Source organism: Amphibalanus amphitrite, unplaced genomic scaffold, assembly GCF_019059575.1.
Source record: "Amphibalanus amphitrite isolate SeventyFive unplaced genomic scaffold, NRLGWU_Aamphi_draft 000100F_arrow, whole genome shotgun sequence".
Classification (NCBI taxonomy): Eukaryota; Metazoa; Arthropoda; class Thecostraca; order Balanomorpha; family Balanidae; genus Amphibalanus; species Amphibalanus amphitrite.
Window position 1 is genome coordinate 168833 of NW_024881595.1, and position 12922 is coordinate 181754.

At 47.8% G+C, this 12922-nt stretch overlaps 1 protein-coding gene across 3 annotated transcripts in view; it reads right to left on the minus strand.

The window, feature by feature from the left end:
- The window catches only part of LOC122380515 (NAD kinase-like), a 37734-nt gene that overhangs the window by 12432 nt on the left and 12380 nt on the right, over window positions 1-12922 (minus strand). Inside the window, exons 1-2 of one of the 3 annotated variants that reach the window (XM_043363713.1) lie at window positions 10379-10756; window positions 3927-4010 (exon numbers count right to left, since the gene is read on the minus strand). In XM_043363713.1, coding sequence (XP_043219648.1) covers window positions 3927-4010; window positions 10379-10536 — 242 coding nt within the window. In that variant the 5' untranslated portion in view covers window positions 10537-10756. Of the gene's footprint in view, window positions 1-3926; window positions 4011-10378; window positions 10757-12922 lie in introns of those variants that run through there. The other 2 variants (XM_043363712.1, XM_043363714.1) reach the window with 2 other exon arrangements.

Sequence of the window (12922 nt, forward strand, 5' to 3'; positions counted from 1 at the left end):
ATTCCCGCATCTCCAGGGAAAATTATTGTGGTTATTATGCGGTAGGTCGTGTTGTTGTTCCATTTTGTCATGTTTTCACCACTCGCTAGCTCAATATCCTGTCCTTGACAGTGTTTTGTTGATGTGAGCCGTAAACGGCAAACGCTGAAGCCGAAGCCGAGTCAGGTCGTGACGCAATTGATTACTGCACTCAGCCTTGGGTGCCGTATTTAGCGTATGATGTTTGCCATCATGATTTATGAAGATAATTTTTTGTCTTTCCCGGTCGCTATGAAATTAGCAAACATCAGAAAAGGCCAGATGGCTGATTGACCTCCACGATATGGCGCTTTTTTAACAACCGTTTTTATCCATCCAGATCATTATGCCCATGCATTGAGCATGATATGGATGCATCGCTCATTCTTGTGCCACTCTGCTTCTTATGCATTATTGTTCGAATATCAGAATATAAATGCAATAATACTATGGTTGCAACAGATTTATTGTAAGGCTTTGTTGTCAAGTCAGTAGCAATACGTTTCAAGCTTTTCGTACAGTATCACGTGACCTTGTGGACCCTTTGCTACAAACTTAGGCATTTCGACACAGTTTACAGAATACTGGATGAGTGCGAAGACTTAAAATAATAGCGTTCTCTCATTCAATTCACTTCAAAATACAAAGATGCTAATAAGCGAAACAGCTCACCCCCTCTTCGTCAACCTTACTATTTAAAACTCAGATGATCCGACGACCGGACGCGCTTTAACCCTTTTCCGCCGAGCACCGCTGCGTTACCTGCGGAAGCTGACATTCCACGGCAGTGCCTGCCGCCGGCAGGATGCGGTCAGCTCTCGGGGCGAGACAGGGCACGTCAGGCCGTTCGTCGAGCCGGGGATGCGCGGTGTGGGGCCGCCGTCCAGCAGCTCCGAAGTCTGATCAGAGAGCACCAGCATTGCTTCTTGATGACCAGTGCCAGAGGAAGTCACGGTGGTGGTTATCGCTTGTTTAGGTTTGACTTCCGACGCCGTTTGACCGACGTTCAGTTCTCTGGTCTGTATTTCTTCCAAGCACAGGCGAGTGGCTCTTCGTTCTGTCTTCTTTCCACCCCTCGTTTCCGGCCGGTCTGTGTGAACTGTTCCTCAGCTGACCCCGTCAGGGCACCTTGACCTGACCAGCCGCCTCTTCGCCCCACACTGACCTGCTACCACTGACCACTACTGGCCACCACCTCCCTTATATCGTCGCGCGCATGTGACTCAGTACCGACTCTCCCCCCCCCCCCCCGACCAACCATCGACCCATGGTGACCCTCGCCATCACAAATGCCGGGTCCACGTCTCACGACGGACATATATCGTGTGTGCCACGGTGACCGGCTGCAGTCAATGATTTGTGTAGGTCGATCGGAATGGGCGGAGATTGTGTCTCTTCGTTCGATGGGGGCAATTCTGGAAAAGTGTTTCATACGGGTTGTCATTTGTAAATTTGAATTATTTTCCGTTGGGTTATATAATTTGAATGAATTTGGCTTTAAGCTCGACATTTGTAAGAAAGACTTTTCAGAATTATACAAGAACATTTAGATTCGAAGTGGAAGTGCAGTGCAATGATCCAATGTAATAGGCAGAATTATACCGCCTGCCTTGTTCAATTTATTCCACTCCATCAGAGCCAGAATCTGTAATACCTCGAACCTCGCAAGACTGACATAATCCTCCATCAAACATTCAGCAGTCAGCACCCACTTCGTTATACAACCATAACTCTTCCTTTTGACGGTGCTCTGCACAGGTGATGCACCTGTTCTTTATCTTCCTGCACCCATCGTGACCGACTCTGAGAACTGACCTTCCGTCGGATATAATGGAGCATCAATCTCTCTGACAACCGCCACCTCGTCGGCTCGTTTGCGGGTGATCCCGTGCCATTCTGACCCTGACCCATTTGACCGAGATTTACCGGCTGTGCTGGAGGGGGGGGGGGGGGGCGGGCTCGCCGTGCACACGGTGATTGGAATCGAGGAGGAACTATTCAGGCTCGGGCTGCCGGGTAGGATAGCGGGTTTACGAGACCGGATAGAGGGGGCACGAGTGATGTTCACAAGCGGTGATACTACAGCCGGGGAAGACATTATGCTTGGTAATCCAATCCGTAATAAATTGTGTGTAACATATATGCAGTTTTCCAATGTTTAATTGATAGAATGGTTAGTGGCCATACACTCTGATAAATAGGCACTTTTGAAACGTATCACTATTATAGTTTGTTACTCGAACATTATGAGATTGCTTTTGCATCTACATGGATGCCCTCATTTTGCAAAAAGTCGCTCTGGTCTTCGGTTCCCACGTTCACGATATGTAGCTCCATATGCGGAGACGATGGCCAATGAATGCACAAAGGTCCCCGCACGCGGCAAGGTGGTGCAACGGTACGGTAGCACCGAGCCCGCTCGATATTGGCGCTTCTGGGAACGGGGGTGGTCCAGCCAGCGCGTGTTACCGGCCACGGTGAATGGCAAGGTCGCCATAAAAAATGTGTTCGCCGAAACATGACGAGTTTTTGAGAATCTAGCGAACAAGGAATACATAATGTAGTAAACACGATGAACTACGAACTCTTCTAAACTCCTGTTACCAACAAATAGGTTACAGACTCAGACTGTCTTCAGCTGAGGTTTGAAGGACATTTCAGGTGTAATTCGGACGGGACGCTATAGGACTATAGGTGCATGCGCAGTGCGCACACCTGTTGAAGGGATGCAGATATTATTGATTCGCGTAACGGAATGATAGTGGATTTGTATTGATTTTTGTATTGATGACATTATAAAAAAAATCATTGCGCTAGTTAGAAAACGCTACAAACATGTAAAGTTTCATTGAAAGTCCAGCCATGCATTATTAGAAGTGTGCGGTAGCCTCATCGTCCAAAGCAGACGCTGTAGTGCATTGTCATGGAAGGTATGAATGGGCCGCTACAGAACTAAAAGTAATGTCAACAAACAACAGTAAGTGGGGAAGGAACAATGCGGGGAGGTCGTTGACCCAATACAGTTCCAGTGATTAATATCGTGGAGACATGCCACGAGTAACTTTTTTGTCATTGATGACAAAATGGTGTGGATGCAAGACGTGCTATGAATTTACGTTTGGCAAGACGAATGGCAAACGTTCAAATAAAACATTTAGTGCAAAATTTAAGAAGAAAAAACAGATTTTTTATCGATGGCAACCTATGACGTTTTGAATTTTGAGCAATATTAAAATTACCACATGTATCGAGTGGGCTGTCGCACCACCATACCTACCTAACACCCCGTAACGTTTCGCCACCCATCGCGACAACGGGTGTCTGGGTATGGTGACACTATGCATCGATTGCCCTTGCCCATAGTTTGCCTGGGCATCGAAGCTGTGCCTGGTAGCGACGACAAGGGACGGCCGGGTGCAGGCGACACAAGCTCCATATACAGGTAATGTCTTGCACATGTGTTCTAGCTGGCACGATATGATGCAATAGTTCAGTGTACCTACCTGAGGTGATCAAGATGCACGGAACGTGTTTTATCTATATGTATCGGGATTTTACAGGGATGGCGTTGTTGCCTTGCGTGTTCAAGAACAATTACCAAATGTTATAATTAGAATTTCTGTTCAGCATAAACACTTCTAAAGATGGTGGGATATCCACTTTGGTGGGGTACGCACGGCTTTTCTTTTTAATCGACTTAGTGCTAAAACGTTTGATCATAGCTTGCACCAAAATCACCACCAAATATCTGCAGAGATTTACGTCCAGCCCCACAGCCCATATCGCACCATCATAAGCCATCTTCCCAGGGTGAACTTGGCCTGATCCCGTCCCGTCCCGTTGGGAACCCGGTGGTTGCAGCGGCAGTGCCGAGGGGTCAGGGGTGAACCGGCGCCTCATGTACTCACATGACCATGGCCGAGTTCTTCATGATGCGTCCGCATGGTCCGAACTGCTGGATCGGGCTGGGGGCGTTCAGCGAGCGCGTCCGTCTGGAAAAGAACGAGAGAAATAGAGTGTTAGCTAAGGCGCACTGGCCTCCCGTATAATGACATAGGATACAATACCGAGACATTTTAAGTATACGGGCTCCGGCAAGTTTACCGTCATTGCTTTCGCTGCTTTATTGGCTATTATTCTGTCAGGGCGTCCCAACAAGCTCATGATCTTATGATCATGAGCTTGGATCATGAGCTTGTTTTCCTTTCTTCATGAGACATGTGCGCAGCCGGTCAGGATTATGAAATGTGATAAATATATGTTTGATGATATTTGCACGAAGATGCTTAATAGTAAAACATTTTTTATGATCTGAGAGAAGTAAAATGGTTTATGTGTCAGGTTTCGACAACTTTGTCACTAGCCTGTCTAATGACAATGCTGTCGGAACGGAAGCCCGGTTATTTTTTTTTTTTGGCAATTGACATTGCAAAAGACAACAATTTTAGCATATATGCATTATTGACTTTTTAAATTAACTACTAGCAATCAGGAGTGCAGTCATGCAAACTTTCCCAAATACACTAGTTAGTAGTTACCATACAGACCACAAATACACGCGTCACTGATTTGTAGCTGCAGGAAGTCATCTATCCGCGTCAATATAAATCTACGATTAAATGGATTGCTACTGGCTAGAAAGTAACATAGTTAACCCTCGCATGTGTAGGGGGGGGGGGTCGGATGGACCCCCCCCCATGGTTTTTCGCGAATAACTCGCGTAAAAAGCGGCCGATCGCGACGAAACTTTCAGTACCTTCGCATTGATCAATTTTACACCTACCCTTAAAATTTCATGACCCTGACCCAAATGACCTTTGACCTGTGACCTCTTTTCCGAGACCATGTTTGGCCGGAATCGCGATTTCGCGTAATGTCGGCTTGCACTAGCCGCGTGTTTGCAAGCTTTTCGTGGTTTCAAACGTTCCAACATGTGATTTGATGTTACTGCCGTGTGTGTCAAGGTCACCTGAAGGTCAGGTCAGGTCATTGACCTTTGGTGACCTCGGGTGACCTCGGGTCACTTTTTCGAGTTGTACATGTTTCTAGGCTAGTTTTTGGAGCTGAATTCGAATTTAGCAACCATTTGAACATTTACGAAGTAGTTTTGGTGACTTCGTAACATGTTACGAAGCTGTCAGAGGCGGTTGACACGTAGGGTAGCCTGGGGCAAGACGCCCCAGATAATTTATTTTGCTACATAAATTTTGTCCCACATCACCTGGAAGGCCAAATTTGTGCTCAATGCGTTCTTTGGACATTTTACTTTAAATTGCACCGCTCAAATTCATTCACTTATGATCGGACTCCAAGCTAGGAAGTGATTTGTGAAGCAACTGCAAATGGGGCATTTTGCCCCAACCCCAGGGCAAAACGCCCCACGGCCTGGGGCAAGTAGCCCTATACTTTAGATTAAAGATTTAACATGGTAGTTGGCTAAATCTTATGTGAGAGGTCCGTTAGACCTCTGGAGGCACGGCACTGAAGTTAGCACATTCCATCCTGTCAGGTGTTCAGCTATGACACTATTGTATGAGCAGGTTTTTCACCTACCTCATAAGACCAAATAATAAATTATTGCAATGCAAATGTTAACAAAATACTTCCTTTGCCATCCAGTTGCTGAGAAAAATACACATAAAGACATAGAAACTTACCGTTCGCCAGCTACCGAACATTAGAAAGTGGGTAGCCCGAACAACACATGAGGTAAAACGCCCCAGGGGCTTTTTGCCCCGCGACCTACTGAGGCGTTTTACCCCATCACGTAGTTCGGTCAGAGAACAACGCCTTGCACTCCAGCAAGACATAATTTAACACGAACCAACCCGGCATGATAAGCGTTAGACAATAGTTGTTCAAAATACATAAAAGTCGTTAACCTGATGTGGACCATAAAAGAACGCCATGATACATAATCTGACAACAAAACATAAAAATCACTCAAAAAACACATTTTTGGCTATATCTCCCGAAAGAGTCATCACAATTTCTTTCCAGTCTGCTCATATAATGATCATGTAGTGCACGTTTTATAGAAGAGATGATGTTTCCCCAGAACTCTGCCAGTTCCGAGAAACATCGGTGAGGCGTTTTACCTCGGCGGGGCGACTTGCCCCGGTCTACCCTACTACGAATACCCGTCACGACGCCTACTGGTTGACCTGACCTGACCTGACCCGACCTGGTCTAAATGCTTCAAGACATCATCTGTGATCAAAACTAACACGATATTCGTGATCAGCACCCCGAAAAACCCCTTAGCAGCCACACTTTACGACTTTCTAACAGGTCCCGATTTTCCCGACTTTGGGTCATTGACCTGACCTGGAAGGTCAATCAATGACCTAGGACCTTAAAATTGGGTATCATCGGCTTCCTCTCGTCACGGGCAACACGCTCGTTTTTTCCGCGAAGCTCTAGCTCGATCAGGGGCCAAACGGCAAGGGGGGGGTCCAACCGACCCCCCCCCACACATTAGAAGCTGTCAAACGCCGCACACATGCGAGGGAAAGCCAGTGCAGTGGAACTAAAATACTTGTGTTTATAAACAAAGTTATTCAGGCAGCTTCAAACACGTCAATTGATTTGTATTATCTTTTGCAAACATGCTCCGCAGTGACACAGCCCTGTTGTCTCTTACATTCGCTGACACCTACCTGAGTGACAAGTGCTCGGCAAACACTGCTGCTAGCGGTGTCTTTGGTCGGAATTTACTCTCGCTATCATGAACCATGTCGCCGTTTGAATGTCCATTTGTCGATGTTCCGTTTCGACTTTTCAGCAGATTCATGGCACTTCCATTCTGGCTCGCTGACCGATGCATAGGTCGCTCCTCATGCCCCAGATGAGTTCCGTTTGTTCCTGTGCCGTTCTCGCCCTCCTTGGCGGCGGCACTCAATGAGTGTCCGCTGTAACTCATGGAGCGGTTCATGTGAGTGTCCGGGTGACCATTGGCACCGTTCAGAGGCCTACGAGCCCGGCACGCTGGACTCAGAGGCATCGGCATCGTGGCGGAAGAATCTGGACTGGATGGGAAGTGGCCTCAGCACAACGAACGAGACACTTTCCTTCCAGATTCTGTAATTATGATTCTTTACTTCTTGGAGCAGCAGGATGGTATCACTCAGTCCTGTCCGTCTCACTTTACACTTTCCCTTTCCGTCCGCGGTGAGGGACCTCCGCCTGGCTCGAGCTGCACTTCACGACTGCAGCGGGGGTTCGGAAGGTCGGACGTCCTCTCCTCTCCTCAGACTGTGCCGACGGCAGCGGCGCGGAGTTAAGCTCCGTCTGAGAGGGGGCACCACTGTCTGCTGCCGCCTGCCCGTTACCTGGGTCGTCTCTGATCAGACTCCTTCGCTGCGCCGGGCAGACTCGGCACGACGCAGCATGACGGCCGGCCACGACGCCATTGGTCGTGCCCGGAGCCGTGCAAGGTCAGGTCAGAGGTCGGCGGCGCGGCGGAGCGGCGCTGGTGCTTCCTTCCGGTCGGGCTGAGATGGCGACGCCGCCGCCGTGCGGAGGGCGACCCTGGGGATATCCCGCCGCGCTCAGCGGTGAGGGGCCACGGAAGCGACCCCTTGCGGGCCCGACTAATGGAGTGGCACACCTTCATGATGTAAGGTGGTGTGTGAGCGATGTTACCTGCCCCAGAGGGGTCACCGGTTCACGGGAAGGAGAGCTGTGAGAGGTCTAGAACAAACAGCTACCGTCCCGACCAGGCCTTGAGGGAGCCATGGGAGAACAAAAGAGATACGTGGATGATTGAGTTCGTAATGAAACCTGCCTCTCTTTTGTTGTTATCGACCTCTGGCCGGTGGCATGCTAGGCTTTCTGATCAAGATTGCGAATATATTATGTGCTGTGGCGCAGTTGGTGCACGGGTCCAAGCTGGCTGCCACCTTGGATCATCACAAAAAAACTTGGCTGGTTAAGTCACTACAATATTGTACGCACTCCATTGGTCAGAATAAACTTTACGCTGAAGAACATGACGTTGGTTTTGTCAACGTGCAGAGGGGAAATTTAGCCCTTATTCCTACACATTATGCTACGTTTCATCTGGTATTCAGGATTTAATTGAAAATAACCTTAAATATTGATCGTTCAAATACCTACATTCTCAGGACTACATGTCAACCACCTGGTGGTATTTTACCGGGGCTTGCAGCAGGTACCTAACTATTGTCACTATCTTTCGCTTTCACCTCTCATTTCACCTCTCTCATCAAATAATCAATGACCCCACCGTATGTTTATTGTTTTGTAAACTATCACTGTAACCTTTACTGATCCCAGGCACCATAAATTAATCATGACTCATGATATGCGACAGCTAATAAGAAAACTTAGTGACTCAGGTTTCTGTCTTGCGTCTTTCCGCGTTCCAAAGCTACTGTACTGAAAATATCGAACGCTGTATGAAATTTTTAAATCCACATTTGGCTAGCTGAGTCTGGGAGCTCCTGCACCAGCCGGTTTCAGATTACACTTTCCGGCAGCTTGACAGTTTTTATGGACCATTTCTGAGCTTGGGGTGGCTATCTAAGCGATCTTATGTTTTGTATAGTAGTCATTGCAAGAAGTAATTTAGCTTTGGGTACTATTTGGTTGCACAATGCACAGCATCATTACAAATACTCTATTATGATGAAATGTTGACTAATATTCACGGTTACAATTTGCTTATATAACCGTAAAAAGTTTTTTTATGCGACACCTTCACATTGCAAGCTGCACATGCTGCTCGACTCGTCTGCAGATGATAGGAGTCACATTCAGTCATCGTCACAGATGAATGAGTACACTTTCGCCCAGCCTCGCTCGTTTAAAGGTTAGAGGAGGGCTTTGTCACAATCCTGCAAAGTTCCCAATCACGTACATAGAAAGGTGTGAAATAACAATATTTTGTTATTTCCCATTTTGTTAAATCATGTAGAAATATGCAAACAAAGTAAGGTCGCATATAGTATGCCTAAAACTATCAGCATGTAATAGTGAACTAGAAATAGCACCGTGCGTTATTCATAGGCTTACCCAAGGTAATCTTACTTTGAAGTTGATCTAACCTGTTGACGCCACAATGCCTTTTCAATGCATAAAAACTATACATAAGTATGGTAAGGTGTCATAAAATTAACTGCAAGCATTGCAGTATTACAATAATCCGCTGTTATGTACCTAGCTTATCTGTTATCTGACTAATACAGAGTATTAGACGCTTTTACTCATGGTGTCTGAATAAATGTAAAGACGTTTTGTGTTTAACATGTGTTATCCGGTGGCTTGCTTTAACTTCACCGTTATGCTTATCTCTCGCTATCAAATCGGCAGCAACATGAATAAGTGCAAAAACAACACCCGAAGCAAGCGACCCAAATCAAGAAGAGTTTAGCCGTCCTCTTGCAAAAGCCAATATCCCTTAATATTTTTCAGCGGCTTTATTATTAAAAGTTCGGTATTATTAATCCAAATAATTTCTTAAGTTGTTTTGTATCGTTTAGAAATCTGAGTTTTTTATTCAATCATATCATTATCTGCTTATAGATTCAAGAATTTACATCAGATACAACGGAGGCAGGACACGCTATAACATACCTATATCGATTGGCGAAGCGCACGAAAGTGAATACGTCTTCCTGATTTATCATACGCCAGGAATGTTTATTAACTCCACCCCTAGCCATAATGAATCTAAGCGTCCGGCACCTCCTCTGTCGAGCTCATGGACAGTTCAGTACCGATGACGCCAGCCGCGAACGTTAAACGCCCCTCCGTCGGTACCGTCCGGCCAGCACCGGTCAGGGTCGGGGGGACCGAATGGTCGGCGCTGGCCCGGCCGACAATGCGCAGGTCACCGACGAGCCGGCGACCGCCGCTCCCAGCGTGACCTCTGACGTGGCCGACAGTGACCTCTGACCTGGTCTGACGTCAGGGCGGGTGGGATTCTATGGGGAGACGGCCGCGCCAGGGCTGAGCCCGGTAATGGTGCCCCGACAGGCAGTGCGCCGCGGCCGCCGACGGATCGAGTCTGACCTTCGCGCTGCAGTAACTAACTGCAGTCTGCCATTAAGCCGGTTAGCTGTAGAGAGGCTTTTACGGCCGGCGGGCCGGTGTCGCCGGATCGTGACAAGGTATGGGCCGACTGAGGATGGGGACAGTCACGTGTGCCATCGTGGCAACAGGCCCGGCCCGCTGAGCGGCGGCACTACCGGGTGGGGGAGCTGGCAAACTAAAATTGGATACACGGCCTTGAAATAAACCACACTGTTAAGCACCTACTTACGACCTGTTTGTTTAATAAATTTAATCTGTCGTGGGAAGTGGCTGATCGGTACTGTACTGATCGGAATGTACTGACCTGAAGCGAGGTCTCCCGTCCGGCCGAAAGTTGGGGTTTAGCTCTCCACACACATCATTGTCCACTTCATCTTGTCCATCCACACCGTCCACTTGTGGAGTCGCCGACCCTTCCACCTTCTCCGCGCCAGGGGACGTCTTCGGAGTACACCCGATCATTTTCTGAAACTTGTTCTCACACTACACTCGATGAGTCTGGGCCCGTTTTCTTGGCAGCGGACTTTAAATGGACGAAATTGAGCAGTGAGCACATCTGTCACTGCCAACGCTTGCGTCTGTCGTCCAAAGCTTGGTTTTCACGAAATCGTTTTTAAACGGGTCTTCGGTAGCCAGAAATCCTCTGAATCTGTGTCACAGTACCACAACGAGACGTGTGCTTGTCTCTGTGCGTCTCTGGTGAGGTCTCTGACACCACTGGCTGTTTGGCGAGCCGCAGCGCACCCGTGGAGCCCTGCCAGTGTTTGTTGACAGCCCCCATTCCCCCCTCCCAGGCCCCTGCTCACACCAGCCGCCAAACAGCTGCTATTTCTGCTCATTGGATACAGGTGATCAGGTCAACAGGTCACACAGACACACAGCTGGCACTGCAGCGCACAACAGGCAACAGGCTCTTTGTTTAGCAGCCTCAAGGACGAAGGCGCCAAGCTGGCAATTTATATCTGAAACGTGCGTCATGTTATGCGTTTAGCATACTATGTATGTACATCTTTTCCTATCAACATCGTAAATACCAATTTATTTTATAGGTGTCATCTTACTGCGCCATCGACAGAGTATGGCCGAGATGATTATTGTAAATGTGTAATTTACTTCGGACTTCCTTTTGTGTTGTATCCTGGATCGACCTTGATGTTATTACCACGGTAATTAACCCGCGCCGGGCCGGTGCTCCGAGATTCCGCGCCGGGCCGGGGGGAAGGGGGTGTCTGAACACCCTCCCCCTTCTAACTCGGCTCCTGGGCCACGTAGCGACACGCGGTAAGCGGCAATCGAAAGAAAGTCCAAAATAAGGACGAAAACATTTCGGTAATTTTTTGGGTCAAGTCAAAGGTCAGGTAACCAGAGGTCACCAAAGGTAAAATGTTGACTATTTCAACATTTTGGAAACTGCCGACGGCTATCTCGGGAACCGATAGAGCTACAGCGCCGCGGAAAAGCGCATTCGATAGCCCTTTTACAGACCTCTCTGAATAATGTTCTCAGATTTGACCTTAGGTCAACGGTTTAGCCTCCAGAGCCCAGAGGGCAAAAACAAAAAAAAAGCCGTTTTACGAAAAACGTTTTTTTCGGCAATAACTTTTGACTCAAAAGAGCCATGACATTACTTTTGCCAGCATCGTGTTCCTCTCGTCGAGACGCGTCGAATGAACTATATTTTGACCTTGAAAGGTCAACTTGAAAATTTGACCTCAGGTCAAGGTCATGACCTGACCGAAAAAGGTCATGTTGCATATCAGTCGATCCGCAACGTCGAGCTGAACACATCTAAGGCGTTTTCAGCGCTCTACCACGCCTCTATCAGAAGTTATTAGCGAAAAACTGTTAGATTCTGTTCGTGACCTGAGACGACCTCGGAGACATAACGAGGGGTCACAGTTAAGCCATTTTCCGGTTCAGTGTGTCAATTTTACCTACATCTAGATGTTTGAGAGTGTTTAGAATAGCGTTCGTGCAAAACAGACGCTTTTCAATTTTCTCCTATTAACTTATATTGGAGAGGCCGCAAAAATTGACCTGACCTTAGGTCACCGATATCAAAATTCCGAGATATTCATTTTATAGTTAATATTGTTCTAATCAATCGCTGAAAGTTTCAAGGCAATCGATCAGTCGGTGTAGCTATGACGAGCATTCTTATTTGTCTAAGGTGAGGTCACTTGGCGTGACCTGGTGACCTGACCTAAGGCGACCTGGGTCTGAAATTTTCACAACATGTGCGGAAAAGATGCACGAACAGGTGTGCCAAAAACGGCGGCGCTCCTCGCCGCCGTTTTTGAGATATCTGCGAAAAACCACAGGGGGGTGTTCAAACACCCCCCTCCCGCCCGGCGCGGGTTAACCTCGCATACGTACCTACCATGGGCGTCGAAACCGGGGGGGACGGGGGGACGCGTCCCCCCCAGTCGAGGAAGCCGGGGGACGTCCCCCGCAAAAATATTCCCATGAATGATTTAAAAAGTGACCTACGACATTGGTGTATTGTCGTTTTGGGATGAAATTGCGGATACCTACTCGTATACAAATTGAATCTGCGAATTGCTGACACTTGCTTACAGGGCTGCGGAGTAGATGATTTTGGTAACTCCGACTCCGGCTTAAAAAAAAACGCTCGGAGTCCCCACTCCATCTCCGACCACGGCATCCCTCGGCCCGCATCGGAGTGAAAAAACATGTGATGTGATGCTTTTGTCTCTTTGAACGTTTCTTGGCACATTAAAAGATAACATTGCCTACGAGGTGCAGCTCTGGACTGTCCGTCCCAGGTCCTCGATAGGGAACCAAAGCTCCAGTTGTAGGGGCGACCATATCCAACAAGGGCTGAAGA